The sequence below is a fragment of the Caretta caretta genome, chromosome 6 (genome assembly GCF_965140235.1).
Source record: "Caretta caretta isolate rCarCar2 chromosome 6, rCarCar1.hap1, whole genome shotgun sequence".
Taxonomy (NCBI): Eukaryota; Metazoa; Chordata; order Testudines; family Cheloniidae; genus Caretta; species Caretta caretta.
In genome coordinates, this window is record NC_134211.1 from 32,586,057 (window position 1) to 32,610,499 (window position 24,443).

At 42.6% G+C, this 24,443-nt stretch overlaps 2 protein-coding genes across 5 annotated transcripts; one reads left to right on the forward strand and one right to left on the reverse strand.

The window, feature by feature from the left end:
• The first annotated feature begins 1,214 nt into the window (after positions 1-1,214).
• Positions 1,215-11,218, forward strand: AKIP1 (A-kinase interacting protein 1). Its single transcript, XM_048853931.2, has 4 exons — positions 1,215-1,709; positions 4,591-4,668; positions 7,165-7,278; positions 10,770-11,218. Exons 1-4 carry the CDS (start codon positions 1,593-1,595, stop codon positions 10,911-10,913), a joined length of 453 nt encoding a protein of 150 aa, XP_048709888.1. The 5' UTR covers positions 1,215-1,592; the 3' UTR covers positions 10,914-11,218.
• On the reverse strand, positions 10,707-23,099 carry C6H11orf16 (chromosome 6 C11orf16 homolog). Of its 4 annotated transcripts, none has more exons than XM_048853927.2 (9): positions 22,891-23,086; positions 21,059-21,243; positions 19,451-19,607; positions 17,627-17,855; positions 16,109-16,792; positions 15,149-15,336; positions 14,346-14,518; positions 12,315-12,564; positions 10,707-11,901 (listed from the first exon to the last, which is right to left on the reverse strand). In XM_048853927.2, the coding sequence occupies exons 2-9, from the start codon at positions 21,223-21,225 to the stop codon at positions 11,818-11,820; spliced, it is 1,932 nt and encodes a 643-aa protein (XP_048709884.2). In that variant the 5' UTR covers positions 21,226-21,243; positions 22,891-23,086; the 3' UTR covers positions 10,707-11,817. The 4 variants fall into 4 exon arrangements, with proteins under 4 accessions (XP_048709884.2, XP_048709882.2, XP_048709885.2 ...); XM_048853925.2 differs by having other exon boundaries at positions 21,059-21,256; XM_048853928.2 differs by having other exon boundaries at positions 21,059-21,112; positions 22,891-23,085.
• Positions 23,100-24,443: the final 1,344 nt, after the last annotated feature.

Genomic DNA, 24,443 nt, shown 5'->3' on the forward strand with positions numbered 1-24,443 from the left:
AAGAGCAGTTGAATGTTACTCTGAAAAAATGACTGCATAAAACTTGTTATTCAACAGATCTAGCCTTGTGCTTATTGTCCCACCTGCTGATTTTAGTGACAAAACTAACTTTTTTTACTGCTTTTCTTATGACTGTTCGCCTTGCAGGCTCAACGCTACTATGACTGATTAAGCTGTAGATTCTGTTCCAGCTTGTGTATCTTCAACTAATACAGTCTGGTCTACAAAACTAGGGATGATGTAGGAGATGGAAAGAGCCCTGCTTAGCTCTGGGAGCCCACGCTGCATTTGCAGGTCTGACAATTAAACTAAAACAATCATTTTATTTGTAAATGGGATACATTTCATCTGGAGTCACTTAGAGCAACCTTTCCAGACTACTGTACCCCTTTCAGGAGTCTGATTTGTCTTGTGTACCCTAAATTTCATCTCACTTTAAAAATATGTGTTTACAAAACAGACATAGAAATACAACAGTGTCACAGCACACTATTACTGAAAAATGGCTTACATTCTCATTTTTACCATATAATTATAAAAGAAATCAACTGAACTCTAAATATTGTACTTACATTTCACTGCATAGCATACAGAAAAGCATAAACGAGTCATTGTATGAAAATTTAGTTTGAACTCACTTCACTAGTGCTTTTTATGTAGCCTGGTGTAAAATGAGGCAAATTTCTAGATGAGTTGATGTACCCCTTGTAAGATCATTGGGTCCCCTAAGGGACATGTACCCCTCGTTGAGAACCACTGAGTTATAGGAGGAGGAGCCCTGCACTTGACAAAGAGGATTAACGCAATTTCAAGGAACTTTACCTAGCAGGGATTATAATCTGCTCGGGGTTGCCTTGGGGACATTCATATTGTGAATATGACAAGAGGGTTTCTTTCTGGGCTAACAAGCTGAAGTTCAGCCCTAAGGGAGAGCAGCTGCAGCGGAGGGTGCATCGCCCCTGGGAGCCGCACGGGGTCGCGCAAACCCCGCTGCGGGGCCCGCGGAGCGCTTTCCCCGAGGCGGAGCCCCTGCTACACAACCGAGAGAGCCGCCCCTGCCCTGGGAACCGGCCCGGGGCTGAGCTCCTCCCGCGGCAGGGGGTCGCGTCCGCAGCGGGGCGGGAGAAGCAGCCCCGGGCAGGCGGCGCGCGGCGGCCATTCAGCGCACGCGCATTGTGATGCACTGTCCGTGTTCCACGCGCAGGCCCCGGCCCGCGCGGGGCGAGGGAAGCGGCAGCGGCAGCGGCAGCGGTGGCCGCGGCGACTCGGGCTGCAGTCGCTCCCAGCCCCCGCCCCGGGCCTTGATAAGCGCGGGGAGAGAGGCGCTGCTCCCTGCCCGCCTGTAGCCAGCCGCCCCGCCCCCGCGGTGCTCCGAGACGCGCTGAGTGCCGCCGCCGGGCGGCCCGAGGCCCTGCCCGCCCCTGGGGTTGTTGGTTGAGGGGCTGCCTGGCAAGGCCCCCCTGCCCCGCGGAGCCTACAGCACAGACCGGCTCAGGGGAGCTACTTCCCGGCCCCGGGCGCCGCCGCCGCCTCCCCGCCGGGGGGCTGTTCTGAGGAGCCTGCCTGGGTCTCTCCGGCCCAGGGCACGAGGAATGGCGAGCGGCCGGCCAGCGAGGCGGGCCTGTGGCGTCGCTCAGCGCACGGCGGGGCTGGCTCGGGAAGTCCTGGAACGGGCTAAGCGGCGGAAAGTGAGCTGGCCGGAGCCTGTGGTCAGTGTCTGGAAACGGCGATTCCTCCCCGCCTGGCTTTTACTAACGAACCCCTAGGACCAGTCAGGGCGGCTCTCCCTCGTGCTCCGGGAAGAGTCCAGGAGTCGTTAGTCCGGTGCTAGTCTTAGGCGTGAGTAGCCACGTAAGTGTGGAGGGTGGCGGCCTCTTCTGATTTACACAGGGCAGTTATGGATTTGGGGGATGCTGCCTCCCCCTCCCCCCCGAAGGCCTGCTTGCTGAACCAAACAAATCCAGACTTTATGTGGCTAGAAGAACCTCAGATTCTCTTCTCTGACTCTGTCGTGTCAGGTCTGTAACAATGCATTGATGACACTGCTTGTGGACGACAGGGCTGTAACAATGCCACAGTGGAAAACTGGCCTTATTTTGGCCAGCTAAAAATACTTTTTAAAGGTGGCAACCTTCCACAACCAACTTATCCTTGTATGCTTTCTCTAGTGCCCATCCCTCTTGTTTCTGCCACTCTGCCAGAGAATTTCAGTCCATTCTCGCTGCTTAGGCAAGAGTGGAGATGGGGGATTAAGTTAGGGGTCAGGGGAAGCTGAGAGAGCCCTATATGTCTTGGCAGATAGCTCTTGCAAAACATAGAGCTGGCCCTTAGTTCCACATATGCCATGATAAGTAGACCCTACCACTAGTCCTTTATGTTTGCACATCTGTTGAATAGCATTTTTGCTTAATATAGTTCTGCAGTCTTTCTGTATTAATAATAGCTAAATTTAATATATGTATAAACACTTGGCACATACAATTGCCTTTTTATCTTCAAAGCATTTTGGGGATCTAAAATATGCAGTTGTTGTATATGACAATGTAACACACCTGGCCATATTAAGTAATTTGCAAGATGATTTGAAAAATAAAGTGAGCAGTTGAGCCTTTGTTGACGGGAAAAAGGTCCACTGTTAAGTGTTATATTCTGGTAAAAAACACTGAGCTTTAAGTAAGGGCACCATTTGAATTATATAGAGGGTCCCATAGCTTTTAAGAATAAATATTGTAAGGAGTCAGTGCAGGTTGACTAAAGATAGGATTTTCAAAAGCACCTAAGTGACTTGAGAGCACAAGTCTCTTTAAAATCTCACCCTGTGTTCCTTTGGGTATTTAGATGATTTGCTCAGCACGCACAAATCATGTTTATCTCCATCACCATAAACTCCCTCCAGAGTAATGCAGGCTAACTTGCCTGCAGCACAATAATGCTTTAAGTAGCCAAATCCCAGTCTTGCACAGTGGTGTTAGCTCCCAAAAAATCCCCCTGAAATTTCAATTTTGAAAGACTTTGTTTAGTTCCTGCCTGAAATTGTGTGCTGTTAAACAGCTGTCACATCTAGCCCTGCAGGTATCTGCATTTTAGTGATGGATGAATTGGTGCCAAGATATTACAGTAATTTATACTTCAGCTTATTAACTATGGCTTTCATTTTTTAAATATGAAAAATACTTTAAACAGTGTTCTCAAACTAAACATTTACTGGTGCTTGGTACTTTTTAGGTCGTGTTTAATTTATAGTGATAGAGAATTGTATAACACCTTACAGGTAAGGAGACTGGGCCCTTCCCTGAATAATTTAAATAAATTTTCTGTGCCTATCTGCAGACACTTAAATTGGAACAAGGTGGTACGTTCTTTATTGCTCATTCAGGGAGTGATCATGCTCTGCTGAAACTCATTCAACATGGTCACTGAGTTGACTCCCCTAGATTTTCTGCCATGTGGACTTGAATCAGGCTGGTGTGTAAATTGCAAAATAAATATAAGACAGAGGATTGCAAAAGCATCGCCGCTCGACTTGCTGACTGAGTATTGCCCCAAGTCAAGACAGTGCTAACCTTTAGCTTTGAAGGTGACATGTTAACTGCAATTGTTCAAATATTGTAGACCCTTTAAAATGGAGGCAAATTGAATGTAATAGATTTATTCTGAGAAAGCTGTAAGGTAAAGAAGGATTGAAAATACCAGTGAATATAAACTAATTCATGTGAACCTCAGTGTCAGAGAAATGTTATATCTAAGGCTGGTCTGTACTGAGAACTTACATTGGTATAGCTGCGTCTCTCAGGGATGTGAAAAGTCCTTACCCTGAGAGACATAGCAATGCCGACCTAGTCCCGTGAGTAGATGGAATTCTTCCATCAACCTGTCTTTCCATTGACCTAGCTCCTGTCTCTTGGAGGGGAAAGGGAGAACCTCTCCCATTGTTGTAGTGAGTGTCTATGCTGAAGCACTACAGCTGCAGTGTTTTAAATATAGACATATCCTTAATGATTGTATCCCATGTCCCATAAGGGCCTATCATATGAATGTGCAGGACTTAGACATGTACAGTGTTTACATTTTAATTAGCTATAACACATGAGGACACTTGAATATCCCTTAGTACAATGTCAAGCTTGGTTACCTTTCCATTTGGTAAACAGTCAAAGCCAACATGAAATCTTCAAGGCTGCTTAACACATAAATTAGTATCTAACTCGGTGCTTTGAGAGAGACTGAGGTCAGGTAATTGTTTCACATAGTGTAGCAGTGGGTTGACTGGATGTAATCCTACAGTAAAGGTCTTTGTTGCCTCTGATGTATGTTACCAAGGATAGAGTAAAGCCAGCGTGGCATAGTTTTTAATTGGCTACGTAACACACAGTATTAGGCTACAGATGGTTCAGTTTCACCATGGAGAAAACTGTCAGAACTCATCAGCATTTTGTTATGTAAGCTACTAGCATCGCTGCAGTAATGTCCAAGGGGACTGGCTTTATGAATTAAACGAACAAGGCATAAGCTGCAGAGGCACCTCGGCAGGTTTTTGCTTTGAAACAAATAACATGACATAATGACTTACACACGTGTGTTTAATCACAGGAAGAAGATTCTGAACGTCTCAATGCAGCATTTGCTTCAATAGTGGAGTTCATGAGTCGAACCACAAAGGAGTGTGAGGTAAATTTTATGCGAGGAGGGATGGGGGGAAATATTCTAATGTTGTGCCTGTTAGTGGCTCAGTTCCATTGCTGTTAGGGAAAACTAGGAATGAATTAAAGATTCAGAGCAACCTCACAAGTTGACCAATAAGAGCTTTGGTAGTGGCTTCTAGGGCCCTGTCTAAAACAAGAAATCTTGGGACATCTCCCACCCTCACCATGCTACCTGTGTGAGAGCAAATTTAGACTGATGATTAGCATTTTTACCACTGTCTTTTAAACCTGCTCTGCATTGGGTTAGATAATATGCTGGTATATACACCACCACCTAGCCTGTACTTACATTCCCATGGTTACTAGCATCAGTGGAATTATAATGGAGTCACAGCCTAAGGCGGCTGCCCATTTCTTCCTCTCAGCTGGAAGAAAAGTTCGATTATGGGGTAGTGATGGACAGAAAGAGAAACTTCAAATGGAGGAGCTATCCATTGCATAAATCTTATCTGTACTAGATAAAACTTGCTAAACGCTATTTACCCTTGTGAACTGCCCATGCATCTATACACACAATTGCTTCCAATGGTACACAGACATTCACACCACTGAAGTAGTTTTGTTTTGGACAGCACCTGTCAAGGCTGAATTCCCACTCTGTCACTCCAAGTGCAGAAAGTGGGGGCTTGCAAGGATTCTAAAAATTAATACTTGCCACTCCAGGCTTGTATTACTCTCCCAAGGTTACAGTTTCTCTCTGACCTTGGCTTGGTAAACGCTGTCACCAACCAGATGCAAAAAAAAACCCCTTTGAACCCAGGAAGGAGCACTTGGGAATTCCTCCTGTGGGATACCCTCAAGCAAGCGCACGTGCACACACACACCTCTCTCTCCCTACCTCTCCAGGGAAGAGCTGAGAGAAAATAAAGGAAATTAGCTGTGTTTACCAGCTAATCAAACAACATGCACAAACCTCTAGGACACCAAAAATCCAATCCTGGTCTTAAAAAAGGTAAATGTTGTTAAAAACGAAAAGGAAAAAAATACATCTGTAACTTAGGCTTTTTACTAGATCTTAAACAATTCCAAAAATTTAAGCACCCAAATAGCTTTCTTGGGGGTTCAGCTTAAAGGTTACAAGCAAACAAAAGCAACTGGGGTTAGCACACAGGAGATCCACAAGCCAAAATAAGAAATAAACCTGATAGCATCTAACTAAATGTTCCCTATTAAAATTATTTCTTCTAGGTATGGAGGATACTTTTTCATACCTGGTTCAAACCTCACACAGCATTTCTGCTTGTAACATTGTGTCCCTGCAGCCAAGAAAACAGACAAAGGGAAAGTTTTTCCCAATTTTAAATTGTTCTACCTTCCCGTTGGCTTTTTTGGTCAGGTGCCCACTCCCCTTTTTTTTATTTTTAACCTGTGGACCTGTTAACCCTTTACAGGTAAAGCAAGCAGAGAACAGACCAAGAGGGATTTTACAGCTAACTGGCTGTCTGGATGTCCATTAAAGGGAGTTACTCCCCACCCCCACCCTCTGCCCCCTTCATGTATCACAGCACCTTTTATAATTTCTAAGCATTTGTGTAAACACTAGTCAACCATCAAGCAGGACAGGACGTTCTCTGTATTACAAAAGAGGAAGCTGGGCAAGAGCCTAAATCTTGCTGCATCTCAATGGAATCAGTAGCAGAGCTGGGATGGGAATTTGTGTCATTGGCTTCCACCCTTCATGCTCAGTCCACTAGACCATGCTGTCTAATATACTCTCCAAGATCATAATTTTGGGAGGGGGGATTCTCTTACACACATTGAAAATCTGACCCTAGAATTTATGGGTAAGTGTAATTGAAAATCAGTGGAACTTGGGTTCCTAAGTTACTAACTCACTTCTGAAAATGGGTCTTAGGGAGCTAAATCATTTAAGCACTTTTGGAAAATTTTACCACATGTCAAAAGTTTTGCTGACTTTTGTGATGCAGTGATATGTAACATATTATCCATTATGTCAGTGTAGCTGTTCTTCTATTTTTATGGAATTTTGGGCACCCATACAATATAAACAAAAAAATTAAACTAACCAATTGCCAAATATAAACTCCTTCCATTTGTAACCTCAAGGAGTAAAGCAAGGGAGTGGAATTGGAAACAAAAATGTCTACTGGCCACATGTCTGATCAGATGGAGGAAATAAGTAAAATGGAACTTTCTACTTTTGCAGCTAGGAACCCAAAAGAACAAATCTACACATGCATATTTCATGTGTTTCGTTTGAGTGGGAACAGCAGATGGCAGTAGAGTCATTCTCAAGTACTTTGAAGGGGTTGGTTTCAAGTCACTTGATGCTTCAGGGTATAGTCCCCTTTCTAACATGGGAACAGATCAGCTGATTTAATTCAAAAGGTCAACAGTGATGGGTTTCCATTCTTTAGTTTTTAACTGTGAAAGAAGGGATTTCTTAGGTGTGGTTGTGAGGTTTGGCTATGTAAACCTCTTTGCTTTAACTGTCTTCCAGAAATATTATAGCTACGTGCCAGCAAGTAGATGCCAAGAGAATGAAATTAAACACATCTGCAGATATCACAGCAGACATGCAGCAGAAAACTTGTTACAGACATTGGAACAAGGGGTAAGTGTACTGCTCATGTTTAATTTAATTCTTTTCCTCATCCAAGACATGGAGATGTCTGCATAATGTTCACGGGATCTCCCTGTGTCTGCTTCTTCTCCAGGCCCTTTTGTCACACTAATCTGAGTTTCAGTTCAAGTGTTCAGATACTATAGTAATGAGTGCCAATATAAGAATCTGAGCAGAGGTTGGCAACCTTTCAGAAGTGGTGTGCCCAGTCTTCATTTATTCACTGTAATTCAAGGTTTCGTGTGCCAGTAATACATTTTAACTTTTTTAGAAGGTCTCTATATAACTAAACTATTGTTGTATGTAAAGTAAATAAGGTTTTTACAATGTTTAAGAAGCTTCATTTAAAATTAAATGAAAAAATGCAGATCTTATCAGTTTAGTGTGATCCTTGCCCTTGCTTTTCCTTGCTGAGTTTTCCAATGTCTGGCCTACATTTGGATACTTTAAGCTGGACACAGGCTTCTGAGTGATCAGTTGTTAACTGGCCCCGAGAGGGACAGAGGACAGATTTCATGTGTGAAAATACCTGTTCACACAGGTATGTGGATCCAAATGCTGAAAGCATTGCAAACGCAATTTTCTTCAAACAGTTAAATTTCACTGGCAGGGACGTCCAACAGGTCAGAATAGAGGCCCCATGCTCTCTCTTGGTAGCTTTAAGTGCAGATCTCCAAACTTTGATGTCCACAATTCTGAGCTTTTTAACTGAATGAGCTGCATTTCGAAATCTTCAACACTCATCCACTGAAATACAGACAAATCCAAGTTGCTTTCGTTGAACTTTTCAGGTTTAATTAGAAAAGAAAGCATTGGGCCAAATAGTTGAAAATCTTGAAATCTGTCAGAAAATTCTGATTCCAGTTCTTGCATGTACATTGCAATCTCAGTGACACTGACAGTGCAACACGCCGATAGCTCTTTTACGTGTTGGAAGTAGCAGAAAGTCGAAGTTCAAATATCCCGAGAAAAAACTGCTAGTTTTACTACAAATGCCTTCCAGGGTTCATAAAGATCTAGAAACATTTGCCCTGCACCGTGGAGACAGGGGTTGAGCTTGTTTAGGTGAGCGGTGATGTCAGTTAGAAATATGAGCTTACACAGCCATTTGTCATCATCCAGTTCGGGGTAGTTTTGTTCTTTTTCCGACAAAAAGGCCTTGATTGCTTCAAAACCGTTTACAAAGCACACCACAATTTTGCCATGACTTAGCCTCCAAATGTTGCTGTGAATTGGAATATTGTTATAAGCATGGTTCATCTCTTCTAGCAGTGCTTGAAACTGTCAGAGTCAAAGCAGATCGAGCAACAAGGAAATGCACAATTCTCACCACTGTATTAATCACATTATTGACTCTGAATTAGAAATTTTAGCATACAGGTTTTCTTGATGGATGATACAGTGAAATTTGACTGTCAGGCGGCCAATTTGATCTTCAAGTAACTTTACAAATCCCTTCTGTTTTCCGACCCTAGCAGGAGCACCATCTGTTGTCACACAAAATATTTTTCTGATGTCAATTCCTCGTTCTTCAAAATGGTTTACTAAACTTTCCACTGTATCTTCCCCCTTTGTGGTGCCATGCAGGGGTTTTGGGCAAGAAAGTTCCTCTTGGATTTCATTGGAGACACAATATCTTGCAACAACTGCCAAACATGGAACGTTGTTTATATCCACGTTCTCATCAACTGCAACGCTAAACACTGCTGTGTCTTTTAATGCTGTCGTCTGCTTTTCGTTAATGTTTTCTGCTGTTTCGCTTGTGTCTCTCAACTGTTCTGGCAGAGACAGGCAGTTTTTCTATTAAAGATACGATCGTATCTTTATTTGGCAAATCAGTGAACAAAGCCTCTGAACTGCTGAAAAAAATTTTATATATTCCCCATCTGTAAATGGCTTTCCGTTTTTTTGCAGTGCACTGTGCAATCTTGTAACTTTCTTCTGTAGCTTGATATTTTACTTACACTTAAGCATTTTAAAAACACTGCTATGCTTCTCATATCCTGCTATTGCCTTTTTGATCAATTCAGTCTTGTCTGCTTAGTCAAGAAAGGTTTTCTCGTGCTTCGTTTCAAAATGTCGAACACTTGATGTGCAACAAACGCTTTCACAACAGAAAGCGCAAACAGCATGGTCCTTTTTTGGAATAAATCCAAATGTGTCTGTCCAAAAAGGCTGAAATGATCTAACTTTGCTTTCTTAGGACCTGACATTTTGTCAAATGTACCCCTCAACTCACAGTGGGGGGGGAAAAATCGCGACAGACTGAACGCACAATGTCAAACGCAGTGCGCTGTTCCACATAGCATGGTGTAAGCAGCAAATCAGGACTTAAAAATATCCCAGTGGCACTGGAACAATTTTGAAGGGGGGGGCCGAGCTGCACCCCCTCTTGCCCCTGTCTGTACCCCTCATTTCCCCAGACTGGGGCCAGTAGGTCACAGCTAGGGGCAGCTGCAGAGCACCAGGCCGAGGCCAGCGGCTCGTACCCCGGGCCAGCAGCAGGCTGAGCAGGGCCGGCAGACGGGACCTCAGCTGGCAGGGGGCCGGCGGACGGAACCCCAGGCTGGCAGCAGAGTGCTACTGAAAATATTGAAGGTTACCCATGTGTGGAGTTTTGGATGGATGTAAAATTTGTGAGGAATTGTGAGTGGATGATTAAATTGTTCTAGGCGTTCTAACTTACACCAGGAGTAACAGTCCAGCCGTTCTTCAGCCCCACCTTGTACTTCTGGCATCTTTCCTGTACTGGAGCAAAGCCAGGCAAGTGTAACTTTTGAGCCAGCTGTGCTGCCTGAGTGGTGCAAAGGGACCATATCGAAGCCAAGGATCTGGCCTAGAAAATTCTATTGTGGGAGGAGGTCACATGTTTCAGAATTCTCTTTAAAGATGTTAACTACTGAACACACTATCTGCTGCAACCGTGGAAAGTTAATTTTGGTTGTGGGCATCAGTCATTGCACTGACTTGGTGGAGAAGTATAATTCTGACCCAGTAGGCTTAATGGTCAGTGGGAAGGAGAGAAATACTTTACATTTCCCAAAGGCTAATTTGCTGAGGCAGTTTTAGGAACCAGGTGGTTTGGCTTCTGGGCCACAGAAAATGAGAAATATGGAATCTTTATCATAACCCCAAACAATTCTTTTTCTACTAAATTTGTGGTGTTATCCATATTTGTTATGTTTGTTTTGACAACCTATTTTTCACAGTGTTAGAGGATAGCTAATTAGCACATTATTTCTACCTAAGTATTCTTTAAAAAAACGAAAGGATTCGAATATGGCAATTTTTTACAATCACAGCTTGCTAATTTTTGTATTGGACAGAAAAATTTTGCTACCATTAACATCCGTCCTACCAATGTATTTTTGAAAAATGTCAGTATATTAGTTGAACTGTAACTCTATAAACTAAATTCCATTTCTGTCTAGGTAAGACAACCAAACAGTATTACTTACCATTTATTTTTTTTCCCCTTTCAGGGTAGAAAGACTTCCAAAGATCTCTACATTGAAGTCTCCCCTGGCACCTATTCTGTCACAGCGACCTCAGAGGATATGGTGAAAGACACACATGTGGTGGATGTTAATGCAGGACAAAGTATTGATTTAACTTTCAGTATATGATGATCGCTCTCTCTCAGCAATCATAGGAATAAAACAATACTAAGGTATCCTAATGAATTAATATAACAAGCTATGCAGATCTGTTTCTCTTTAGCACTTTAACAACTTCCTTTCTCTGGGCTTCTTCTGTTTTACTCACTTTGTCTACTTATTGTGCACTCAGTGCTATTATAGTCCATTGTGTACACGGACATTATGAATGTTTGTATAAATATGCCTTAATTGAAATTATGTGACATGTATCACCCAGAGTTTGGGGTTATTTTTAAGTCAAGCAATCAGTGGAATAAAGGATTAAAAATTAATCTTTGAGATGAATTTTTTTTATTTTTTTTTAAATTAGGAACTAAAGTCATGCAAGTTATATTTATAATTACTTGAATATGAAAAGCCCAATCCTCAACTGGTATAAATCAGTGTAGCTCCATTGAAGTTCATGCCCATTTACAGCAGGTGAGGATCTGGCTACAGTGTGCCATGTAGAGTACTGTAGTTAACTGGTCATACTGGTGTGAATGAAGAAACTGGAGCTGTAAGTCAAGCTAAAATGTGCACACGGTTGCAATTAAAAAAAAAAATCCCAGTTATTGCTACATAAATGCAAGTTTCGGCAGTATTGTTCGGTTTCACTTTCATTAAGCCAAATCCCACTTGAGCAAAACATGTACACACATGCTTAACTCCCACTTAAGTTCATTATCTTTAAGGCCCTGATTCAGCCAGGCATTTCAACATGTGTCTAATTTAAGAACATGAGTAATCCCACTGAAGTCGATGGGACTTCTCATGGGCTTAGGTAGCTTGCTGAATGGGCACCTGGGAATAAAATGGATGTCGTGTTTTAGTATCCATATGCAAACTTTTACTTTTGTTGTTTGTATCTCCTTTGTTCTGTGCTGTTTGGTTACTTTCCCTTCTGTTTTTCATCTTGAAAGATCTTTTCTGCCATTAACTTGTACTGGGTCTCCACTCTTCTCCTTCGGGCTTCCTACAAGAGAGAAACCATCATGCTGAAATCCCTCTCACAGACTTTTTGAAACCATGAGAACAAACGAGAGGCTTATTAAAACCTTGTTCTCTCAATTTCCAATTGTTCAGGTTTTCTGTACTATTACTTGTTCTTCCTCTGTCCCCAAGAGTGTTGGTTTCTAGTCCAGCACAGTGGACTAGAATGGAACTTAATATGGAAAGACACACATCCTCTGGACAGGACTGTGAATTTCCATCTAAATGGAATTGATTTTAATCGGTTAAGGTGGTGTTATCCATAAAGCTATTCTGGCTACCTACAGCTTTTGTTCATTTAACAGAGAGTTGAAGGTCATTAGAGCAGAGAGCTTGATGATGAGGGCACACTTTATTCATTGTATAAAAATAACCCTGTATAGATGGGTAGTTTACCTGAGATTGTTTCTTTTTAATTTCTTCAGCTATACACTTATTAAATTCCCTCTGATCATGTGTCTTTTTGACTTGTTGCAGATGAGCTAGTCTTTGCTGTCCTTTCTGCCTGTCGTCCTCTGCCATAGTCTGCATTTTCAGGTTTGTCCTCTGCTGTGTGAGTTGCTTTGTTTTCATTGTCTGATTCTGCTTTATATCTTGTTCTTTTACCTTCTTATCTTCATTCTCAAAATGCTGCAGCAGCTTTTTCCTGGAGAAGAAAAACCCAGTGAGTTAAGCATTTTTCTGAAAAGATTGTGTTTTTTGTCTGCTCTTCTCTTATCCTCAAAATAAATACACCTGCCTGGTGTAGCTTTCTCAGTGGAAGCAGTTTTACAGGTACATAAACTCTTCAATGGAATAGAAATGTTTAAAAATAAACCTTAGGATAGAGTTTCAGAAGCACTCAGTGGGACTTTCACTGTTCACATCTGTGGGAGCAAAGATAGGATAAAGCTAAGCACTTTTGAAAACCCACCCTGAAGTTTTAGTTGGCTCTTAACTAAACTTGTATGTTTGTAAAGGATATGGTCAAGTAGTTTAAGGCTCCATCTAGAGCAGAGGTGGGCAAACTATGGGCCGCAGGCCACATCCGGCCCATGGGACTGTCCTGCTTGGCCCCTGAGCTCCTGGCCTTGGAGGCTAGCTCCCAGCTCCTCCCCCACTGCCCCTCCTCCCCCGCAGCTGGTGCAATGCTCTGCGTGGTGTGGCTGCAGAGCCCGGCCTGACCCAGTGCTCTGTTCTGCACGGCATAGCTGCCTCTCCTGGTGCAACCATGCTGCCAGCCACTGATGCTCCAGGTAGCGCGGTAAGAGAGCAGGGGGGGTTGGTTAGAGGGCAAGGGAGTCTGGGGTGGGGGTGTGGATAGGGTCAGGGCAGTCAGAGGGTGGGGAATGGGGTTGAATGGGGGCAGGGGTTCCAGGGGGGCAGTCAAGAATGAGAGGAGGAGTTGGATGGAGCAGTGGGGGACAGTCAGGGGACTGAGAGCAGGGGTGGTGGATGGGGCAGGGGTCCCTGGGGGGAGGTCAGGAAGGGGGGGTTTGGATGGGGCGGTTGGGGGTAGTAGTTAGGGGTGGGGGGTCTGGGGGCAGGTAGGGGACCAAGAGCAGGGGTCCCTGGGGGGGCGGACAGGGAACAGGGGGTTGGATGGGGCAGGAGTCCCCAGGGGACAGTCGGATAGGGGCCTGGGGCTGGGGCCAGGCCCTGCTTGGCTGTTCGGGGAGGCACAGCCCTCCATACAATTTCAGAAACCCGGTGCAGCCCTCAGGCCAAAAAGTTTGCCTGTCCCTGATCTAGAGTACAAGATAGAACTTGTGCTTTAACTGTGTTTAGGGACAGTCACATTGTAATTTGGTCTCACAAAATTACTTGAACTGGGCCTATGTCTTTTGGGGAATGTCATATTGAGTCAACCCTTTAAATCTTTAATCAATCAGAGAAGGAATGTCCCTTGTGTTTCTTCCACCAGTTCTGCAGGGAACAGGATGGCCAGCCACAGATGCAACTCAGTCTCTTCATTTAGTTTTTTTTATAGTCTTTACAAACATACAGGGCCCAACCCTGCAGTCCTCCCACATGCAAAACTATTGACTTCAGTAAAAATTATGCATTACATAGGGGTTTGTGTTAAAGCCCTGTCCATCAGGATATGACTGCTTAGTCATTTATTCCAAAACTGGTAGAAACAAATATCTGACATAACCTACCCATTAACCATTAATGTACAGAATGCCTGAAGTTTTGTACTTGTTTCAAAGAAGCCTATGAACAGTGGTTTCCTAAGAAAGGTATAAATCAGTTACAACAGAGCACAATGTGGACATTTATTGATAATTTAAACTAGACACATTCTGCTGAAATTACTATGCATATTTTCTATTAGGAGTTCTTCATATAAGTTTAGTGTGCACAATGCTTTACTCTGTGGTCAAAGTCCATTGAACCAAAAGAGGGAAGATGCAGAGTAGCTAATACTTGACCTGTGTGATGTACCTCCGGTGTTCCTGTGCAGTGTAGTATTTCTCTTCAGCCTGCTGTTCTCTTTCATGCTCCCACGTCTGCTGCCAGAATTTTTTCTTTCTTTTTTGTTCCATGCAGGCTTTTCTTTGGCGTTCACGTTCTATTTGATTTTCTCCAAGTTTCTCTAAACAAGGAGTGGCCTGCGGCTGGGAGAAATTAAGCATGAAAACTAGGACTTTAGTCCTCTTTCCTTTGACTTGGTTTATGCATTTTGTATCCTCTCATTGAACTCTAGAGCAGTATTCAGCAGAGACTGATTTCTAGAAAAATACCCACACGCATCAGGCTTTGGGGCAATACAAAATGCCCTCGATGGAGTGAGCCTGGTGCAGAGCTGTGTAGATAGAAGGAAGGAGAGCTCTTTGCTTGGATTCTATTACTCCTGAATTTCAGAGCCATCCATTCCCAGGATCAAGCATTCTATAGGAGTTGTTTACCTTCCTAAAGCTGTAATCTAGCTCCCATGACTTCAGTGAGCATTGAATCAGTCTCCAAGGTTACAAGCACCATTGAATCACCATTGAGTTACATGCCAAGTTTTAGTTTTGGGTTTTTTTTTAAACTGAGTAAGATGGCTTCAGATCCTGCCCAGCTGCATCTTGAATTAGAAGAGGAGCTCTCGCGCAAAAACAGAGATGGGGTGGGGGAGGGGTTAGTAGGCAACAGGGTAACCTTAGGGCCATTTGCTTCTGCAGCTAATATCCAGAACATCATCATCTTCAATTTAAAGAACCAATGTACCTAATGATAATACTGTTTCACCATAGATTACTTACCCCCAGTGATGGCTTGAAATCATGGTGGATTAAGACATCTTTCAGTGTGAAATGTTTTTTCTGAGACTGCTCAATAGTTTCAAACATTGCACTCTGGTTGGTTGGTGCAACAGGGTACATGTCCAAGCAGAAAATGGCTCTGGATTCTGCTTTCCCCTTTGTACACTTGCTGCTGGGAATGCTGATTCCTGGGGATATAGATACTATATTTAATGTGCATAATCTTACTTTTACATTAAAGATAAAAAATGGTAATCATTTGGAAGGGAAAGTGCAATTTTAACCTAAAAGGAACTCTTGTAGGTTCACGATTTCTGGTTCTGGATATCAGTTACTAAAGTAAAAGTTAACTGTGTGGGTGGCATCATGAAAAATGTGGGAAGAGTGGGGGGGGGGGGAAGATTAGGAATTTAGAGTTGTGTGTGTGTGTTCCTGAATCTGATTCCATTTTTGCTGATTCCATTTTTCCACTGGATAAAGTACTGAAAGAGGAGCCCTTACATGTGATGAAGAAGGCAAAACCTGGTGCAGATCTTGCATTTATAGAAATTAATTAAAAGGATTTTTAACTGATGCCTGATTTAGGCCCCAGTACAAAGTTTTGTTTTGCTTTTCAAAAAGGGGAGTGGGGCTACAAAATAACATTTTTATGAATTTCAGATTTATGAATTTATTTAACCTATTTTAAATTCTAGGTAGTAGTTAAAGGATAAATGACATATTGATGGTCAGATTTTTTTTCTGCTTTCTATGCATCATACATACGATTTGTCTACCAATGTTGAAATAAGGTAAGTTTAGACATTTACAAGTACATCTGTGTCACTGCTAGCAGAGATATAGACCCACATTCAAGTCTAACACTGAATGAGATACAGTGCCAGACTGAAGAGGGTCATAGAACGCTTTCAGTGAAGAAGCACCTGTTGACAAATAACTAAGGAAAGAGATGAAATATACCTGGATTCCTAGGATGTGACTTGGGGTGGCTTCTCTTCCAATACTTCCACTCAGGTCTTGCAGCATCTTTCAGTTTGGGCTTTTCAGAAAGACTGGAATCTGTATAAATAGCACTATCCACCATCGTGCTCTTAGTTAGGCACATCTCCTCCTCACTTTCTAAATCAGAAGGGGAAGAGGAGGAGGAAGAAGCAGCAGCAGCTGCTGGTTCATTTTCCTTTGGACTTTCCAATTCTAGAAGTTGTGCCGTGGGTTTGTTATTGGACTCTTGCAGTTTAGTGCCTCTTTGAGAGACCAAAGATGTGGATAGTAGAGGCCACCAGGCATTGAATTTGGGATGGGAGCAGCCGATACATCCCACATGGACTGGTGAACAGCATACACTGTGACAGTGACCATGAAAGGGGGGGCAGATTAATGGGCATGGCCTTGGCCACCTGTACTTACTTAGCCCATCATCTAAAGCACATGAATGGATGGGGGCTCTTAGAAATCTGCAAGTAGAAGTGTAAGAGCTAGTAGTGTTGTGGGGGTTCATAAACTTTAATCTGCTGCTGAAGGGCATGTGAATCATCTCAACTATCCTTTCCCACATGTCTGGTGGAATCCATAAGGCCACACCTAGTGGTACTTTCACTTTCTTGTCATTCCAAAAATAGACCATGATTTCTTCATCCTCTGAGGCTATTGAAAAGAAAAAGGTAAGATACCATTAGACAGTACTGCTCTGGTTGGGAAAATACTAGTTTCTTGACTGGTCTTAGCACTTTAATACACGTTTTCTACCTTTGTCCAAGAGCAGGAACACCCTCCTGTTCTAACACCTCCTCATCATATACTGTACAATATGAAGGCTGCTATTGAATTTGCCATTGTTATCACAGACCTGGCAGAAGTTTTCCTGCAAATCTGTCCCCATGTGAAAGACACAAGTGGTAATTGTCTGGTAATTTTGGTATTGCAGCCAAATTGGGCCGTGATAATCCAATGACATTTTACCAGTATTTTGATAAGCAAACAGGGCCAAATTGTCAAACATGGGTGGATTATTAGTCTATCTAAATTCCACATGTGGGTGCTCAGATCAGCACTTGGATATATAAATAACCCAGTGCCGATCTGAGCATTCTAACGGGCGCCATCTTCTTAACACTACCCCCATGGGGTTTCCCTATGAATCAGATAATGGAACACATTATCCTTTCCCCAATGGCTGGTGCCCTTGTTTCAGTAAGAAGTTAAATTGAATAACTGCTAAAAGACTAGATGTAGTGGATAGCAAAGGTGCAAATTTAAAAAGTCACTGTTTTCTTAATAAAAGGTAGAGCAATCTAGAAGTTAACTCTCACACTCAAGGTATTACTAAGGAGCACTTTCTAGGGATCCGTTACTAGTTCCCACTACATCCCTTGGTATAAATTTTTAAAATAAACATTGCAAGTTGTACTGATGCTTCTGCTGCAATTGCAATATCAAAAACAGTGTTCATTCTTACCACTTCAGGGGATCCCTTCTTACCTCTCAGGGGATCCCGTGTCTCAATGCCCAGGAGGATGGTTCCAGGACCATATCTGACAAGGTCTGGTTCCCAGGGTGCCAGCACTTTGTCTCCAGGGAGTATGGAGTGCCTCATTCTGTTGACATATTCAAGGATGTCATCCCTGGCTGTTTTTTGCACACATACTGAATACTTGTCACCCGATGCAGGTGGTTTGTCAAACTCTACCAGGAAAGTTCCTCTTTCGCCCTGTTACCAGGAACAAAACAATTATGAGGAAGCCCACCCTGTATACATAATATAAGGCCTTGTACTGCAGTCAGCAGTCCCTTCCATGGCAGCTTAGACTAGGCCTGAACTCTAGGACAGTAGGAATGGTGACAGTAAGCAGCACGTGCTGTGTTAGTCTCTCATCTAGAGAACTGGAAAGAACTACAGGGGATGTTTGTGTTCAGCAGCCTTGGTAAAATACCCCTGTGCATATACGACAACTAAGACCTGTATTTTCTCCCCTGCAAAAGACACTACAGGCCTGAGATTCCATGCCCAGCTGTAATTCATGGGATGCTGCCAATTTCACAAACTACCCTGTACATAGATGGTGACAAAGTACCCAAAGGCAGTTCAGAACTGTTCTCTATTCACTCATGAATCCTTTCCTGTTACATACTGGGTAACCAGGCATTTTATCTTTTAGAAAACAGTTAAGGAGCTTTGCATCAGCAAGTGAAGCAAGCCACTCCCCTGCTCTTCAGAAAGAATAGGCCCTTTTTTCTTTAAAGTTTTAAGTGCTAACAACTTAATGAATTAAAGCATTCACTAGTGTCTCTGAAAAGACATGCTGTGCCTTGGTTTGCAGGGGAATAAAGCCCTAAGTGTATCCATAACACACTAACAGTTTTCCAACAGTATTGATGTTTATCTGTCTATTCACAACAGTAGGTGTGGCACGGGCCATAACACCACAAAATTAATCTAAACGTGGCTCAATGCCCAGCACGACTGGCTCAGAAACAAAGAGCCTGTCCCTGCAAGGTGCTGAGAGCCCTGAGTCGCAGCAGGAGCCAAGGCTTCTTGCAACTTTGCAGGATGGGCCCAACTGGGGCAAAACGACCTTCCAAAAAAACATCAGCGCTGGTGGAAGAATGGGACGCCAAAGCGTTACAGTAGCATAGCGTCACAGCAGGAGCTTCCCTAAAGAGATCAGTCTGGTAGTCCCTATCGGACAAGCAGCTGCCTTGTTTTCTGAATAATGGGCATATCCCGACTTTCCACAAGCCAACAGTCCCTTTTGCAGACTAGAATAGCTGCCAGAAAGTCCGACATCAGGAAGAGAAGGCCCAGCAAAGGAGGCATAGAGGCTGCATACAGGTGTCATCTCAGCCCATACCTTTGTTATCCGGAGCAGACTCATACAGTATGCTCTTAATCAATAGGTACAGTAGGATGGGCTGGACCACTGGACACTACTGCCCGTATACATGGTCTTTAATCCACTGGAGCTATATAATCACAAATGCAGATGCTCTGGTTGTGACTTGCCTCCTGACTTCATGCAACAGCCTACATCAGAACCGACAGAAATGATGCACAGACCCCACTGCACAGCTGATCTGCCTTTGCACCCCCCCACCCAGTTCCACCCATAGCAGGGGTTCAAGTGGTGGAGAGATGCTACTGGGGGGCATTCTGCAATCCATGAATTTGACCCTTTGTGAATCTCTTCTGGGAGAGTCCAGGGTCTGATCCATGTGACTTCCTACAATGAACAGATCTCACTGTAATGGGGGCACACAGTAAATTAAGAATAGCTATACAAGATAGGTGAGCCAATAATCACTTGCCTCTATCTCCTGTTTTATCGTACCAAGATAATAAAACCCATCAGATTCCCTTCTTGCTAGAACAGGAACATGAGCAATGTCCACTGATTTTTCCCACACCTTCAGCCCCTTACATGCTGTGTCAGGGAAATGTGGACAGTGGCCGATCCATGAGCACCTTGAATAAAAAGAAAAGGGTTAGTGGTGAGAGCAAACGGCTTCCATAAGTCAAACGAAGACAATCTATTAACCTTCAAGGGTCAGATCCCGGGCCCTGGTGGACCTGTTTTGTTCCACCCCTATGGTGTAAAGCAGGCATAAGGAGCTGGCTGAGGATTTGCCTGTGCAGGAGATTCCCTTGCTTGCATAACTCAAGCAGCTCCTCTCAGCCTCACACCACTGTGCGGGAGGGTGTTTGGAAGGATCACACTGTGATCCTAGTTTGGTATAACCTACAGCAGTAGTTGCTCTAACTTATGCTCTAACAAACTAGCCTCTAACTGCCCTTAACATCAGGTTAACAAGAGGTGTCCCAAGTTCCCTTGAAGCATTCCCCTGTGATATCCAGACCCTGTACTGGCTACTCTCAGAAATCCCAGCTCCTTTGCCCTCAAAGGAGCAGTGTGCCCCAGTTTACCACTTTTACCCTAAATCACTTTTGTATAAAGTACTGCATTTAAATAAACCTTCTTTTGTTTTATCATAAGAAAGAAGAGAGACTCCACTAGAAAAAAGAGACAGTAATGGAAACATCCAGTTACAATAGAAAACAAATCATAAAATGCAAACTAGGGCCTACAGTTTATTAATAGTTACTTTTCCTAGCTAACAAAGCACCCCACCCCCAGTTCAGTCTGTTGCAGAGTTGGCTGGCATCACAGGAACCAGGATCCAATTTTTCATAAAACCTGCCCCCCATTCAACAACATGTCTCCTCAATGAATGGATACAAGGAGTCTTTTTCCATCATGTGTTACACTGAATCAGTCTTTCGTATTTATTCACACACAGGGCATTGTCTGTTGTTATGGTCCTTTTCACCTCCAAGTGGTTTTGATTGTTTGCAGTTGTCTTTGATGGTTTTCCAATGACTGTTCTGGGACAGGGCATTATATCACCAGCTGAGCAGGGAGGGATGACAACTCCCTCCCACTCGAGTGGGCTATCACCCAATCATACGATGTTTTCTGACCAACTTTAAGATGATACAACATAGTTTTCAATATAGTTAAATTATGCCTTAAATATTACCCGTACACACATCTCACAATGATTATGAGTATTATTAAGTTACAAGCTTTCAGTAGAGACCTTACATGCTACCTTTCATGGAAAAATACCACGAAAGGGATGTATTAAGTGTAGTGAGTTTGTCAGATCTGAGAAGAGTTGCTTGTAAAGAACAGCTGGCGCCAATGGGCCTGTCTCTTTAGTTTGTGGACTTACTTCATAGCTTGTTTTCAGTCGTCAATAGTGTTGCAGAAAATTTTAATCAGTAATGGTCTATAAAGCTGACAATGAAAAACATTGTGGCAATTCTCAAACTATCTTCAGTTTGCTAATTTGTCAAGATGGGTAGAGACGAAGTGAGAAAGCAAATGACAGACACAAGCAAGAACTTTTTATTACCTTTGTGGGATGAGAAGTCTGGTAACCCAAGCAGGATGCACCATGGAAGACCCACTAGAGAAGGGATCGATATTAGTTAGAAAGTTGCTGCATGAGAGTTTATCTAGTGCTGTCATTGCTCTGCAGTACTTGTGCTCTGTAAACAAGGATCTTCCTGGATTCTCCATTCCCCCATAAGCAGTTACCTACAAAATGGAACTGTGATAATTTTATATTTGATGTGAATAAACACAACGTACCAGGTTTTAAGCAAATATACACAGTAGTTAGATGATGATCACAATGACTTACATTTTCTAGTGGCTCCCAAAAGAGTTTTACATAAGAACATGAATCAAAACTTTGCCTACCACTGAAAATGCAGCCACTTCTGGTGTGAAATATAACAACTGTTTAACAGTGCAGAGCAACAGGAACTGAAGATTAAGGTACTCAGTTGAAATTACAGGGGGGATTTAGGTAGCTGGAATGTAATTCACCAGACTTGAATTTGGCCAGGAGAAGTCAGTGTGGTTAACACCCCTATACTATCCAAAACCCACTGATGTCAATAAGAGCCTTTCCATTGACTTCAAAGGACTTTGAATCAGACTTTTACAAAAGGTGATTGGCACCTTAGCAACATTAAATAAACTAGAAAAGTCTTCGGGAATTTCCTGTTTTAAATCAAGTCCTCCATAGATTAGTGCCCTCGAACACCACTGAGAGACTCATAGTTATGCCACCTCAGGAATCAACACCATCACCTGCTGCACCTGCATTCTTCCTAAAATGATTTCCATCTGTGTCCTGTCCCAACCCAATCCTACATATTTTATGAGCTATGACCAAAATCATAGCTGGAGCTGATATAGCTGAATGAGCTCGAAGACAGCTTTTGAATGTAGCACTAGATTAATGTTGCCTGTTACTTGTGTTATAGTGATGTATTTAAGGGGCAATCATTTGATCTTGCAGCTGTTCTGTCATGTTTTATGATGAAAGGTTATGCTTTTAGCAAGAGAAGGAAATCATGGCTCACATATGACAAGTGAAGAGATAACTATTCTGTGGCTGTCAAGTTAAGATTTACAATGCTATAGCTACCTTGTAACCTGGGTAAGATTTAGCAGGACATTTCTATTCTAACTAGATTTTTTATATTACTTTAAAATATTTATACATGGGGTAAAATTTTCTAACTGAAAGACAATTGGACTATGCTCCTAAATTACATTTGCAAATGGAATTTAGGCTCCTATGTTATTTAGCTGCATTTGAAAAATGTTACCTGTGGATTTTACTCTCTCATTTTCTCTGGTATAAAAGACTATCATCTGGCTGCTCTTTTGATAAATATGGTCAGATTTCAGCAAATTCTTATTTAACAAACCAGTGTTTTATATAAACTCCCAACTAGATCATAAATTGCAACAGGATCACAGATTGCAACAATTATTGTAATAATCTCTGCAAAACTTGTGTCTGCAAATAAGCAAATAATGTCAAGGATATTGATTACTTTACAAGCATACTGATTCTTACACATAAATATTAATGAAAAAATTAATGTAATGTAAAGCTAGACTTTGTATTGATGTTCAAATTAATTTTATTTTTAACTTAACATTAAAAAAATTTTTTGCAGTGAATTTAGTGCTGGGGAAAGATATTGGCCAGACAGCCCTGAGGAGCAAAGTCCCTTCTTATCCACAGAACAGATACAGCATGGGCAGAGGAGAGCAAAGACACAGGTGACTTGTATAAAATTATATTATTTTAATTTTTAAAATACTGAGCAGCTTCAATTACTTAGATACAGTGGTTCTGGAAACTGAATATATTGAACTTACCAGATATTGAGAGTGCCCAATCTTGTCGTCCCACACCTGGCCTGACTTCAGAAATCCTGCCCTTTTGCCTGTTCAGTGTGAAAAGTCATTTGTTGCTAGTGTTTTCCAGTTACTAAGCTGGTTGCCATAGATTCATTACCAACAGGAAGTGACTGTGTTGAAGAAAGCCACGCATGCACGTACATGAGTGTTTCAGCCAACAGCCAAAGGAACGGTAGTCCCATAGATGATCATCTAACACATATCCATTCTATTTTAAATGTGACAGACATAATCCATTCGATCAAAGTATCAGTTACCGTGGTGGGGTCATAGTGTAGGAATGCATTGTGCATATACAGTCTATTTTGCACCCTTGAATGACCAAACACAATTTTATTGACCAAGACAGGGTCATATGAACCTGTGGGATTAAAATAAAAATGCCTATATGAGGTAACAAAAGTGCTGCAGTGCAGTTAGGGCAAAAGGGAAGTGGTTGAGCTGGTGTCACATCACTTTACAAACATTAAGTCATTAAGCCTCACATCCATCTACTAGGTAGATAATAATACAGTATGCTGTGTATTACAGTAACACCTCAATGCCCCAAAGAAGATCAGAGCCCCATCGTGGTAGGCACTGTATAAACAGTAAGAGGGAGTTCCAACCCCTAAGAGCTCACAGTCTAGACTAGACAGATAAGGGGTCAGAGGAGACACAGATAGGTGAAGTGATTTATTTTTATTTGTATTGCAGTAGCACCCGCCTCATTGTGCTAGGCAGTGTACAAAAACTTAACAGAGACAGCCACTGCCCCACAGAGCTTCCAGTCTGACTTTCCTAAGGTCACTCAGCAGGTCAATGTCAGAGCCTGGAACATAACCCTGATTTCCTGAGTTCCAGTCAAGGGGCCACCCACTGGACAATACTGCCTCCCTCCCATTTTCAGGTGAGTAAACAGAGATTTCTTAACCTGGAATAAGATCTAGGAGTCTTCCTGATTGTTGATCCCTGCTCTGACCTCTAGATCTGTCTCCTCTTCCATAACATTAATGAATTGTTGCAAAGGCATTTCATTGCTCCTCTGCTGGGTTTTTTTACATTCATCCGCTACACATATGAAATCCAGTACTTAATTTGTTCCAGGGCTGAGCCCCGGCACCTCTAGGCTTGGCAGTTCATAGCCCTGGCACCTCTGGGTTTGCTGCATGAATTATGAATGTAAAAAAATTGCTCGAGCCCCGGCACCTCTTTCACTACAAATTAAGCACGGATGAAATCTCATTGCCAGCTAGTGAAACAAGATCTACTTTCGAGCTGTTTCATCAGAATTGTATTTCATAGTCTTTTAACCAGATGATTGTCCTAAGGAAATGAATTTAAAACAAGTGGATGACTAGCAGAATTACTTCTGATCCCTATTGTCTTGGAAAATAGCTTGGAAATATAGTGTCCAAAAGCTTGGAAAATAGTCATGCTGTCTTCCTCCTCCTGAGAGGAACTCAGGCATGAAGTCATGGGGGCTCCAATGTTTTGAAAATCAGGCCACTTACTCAGAAACCTGAATGTGG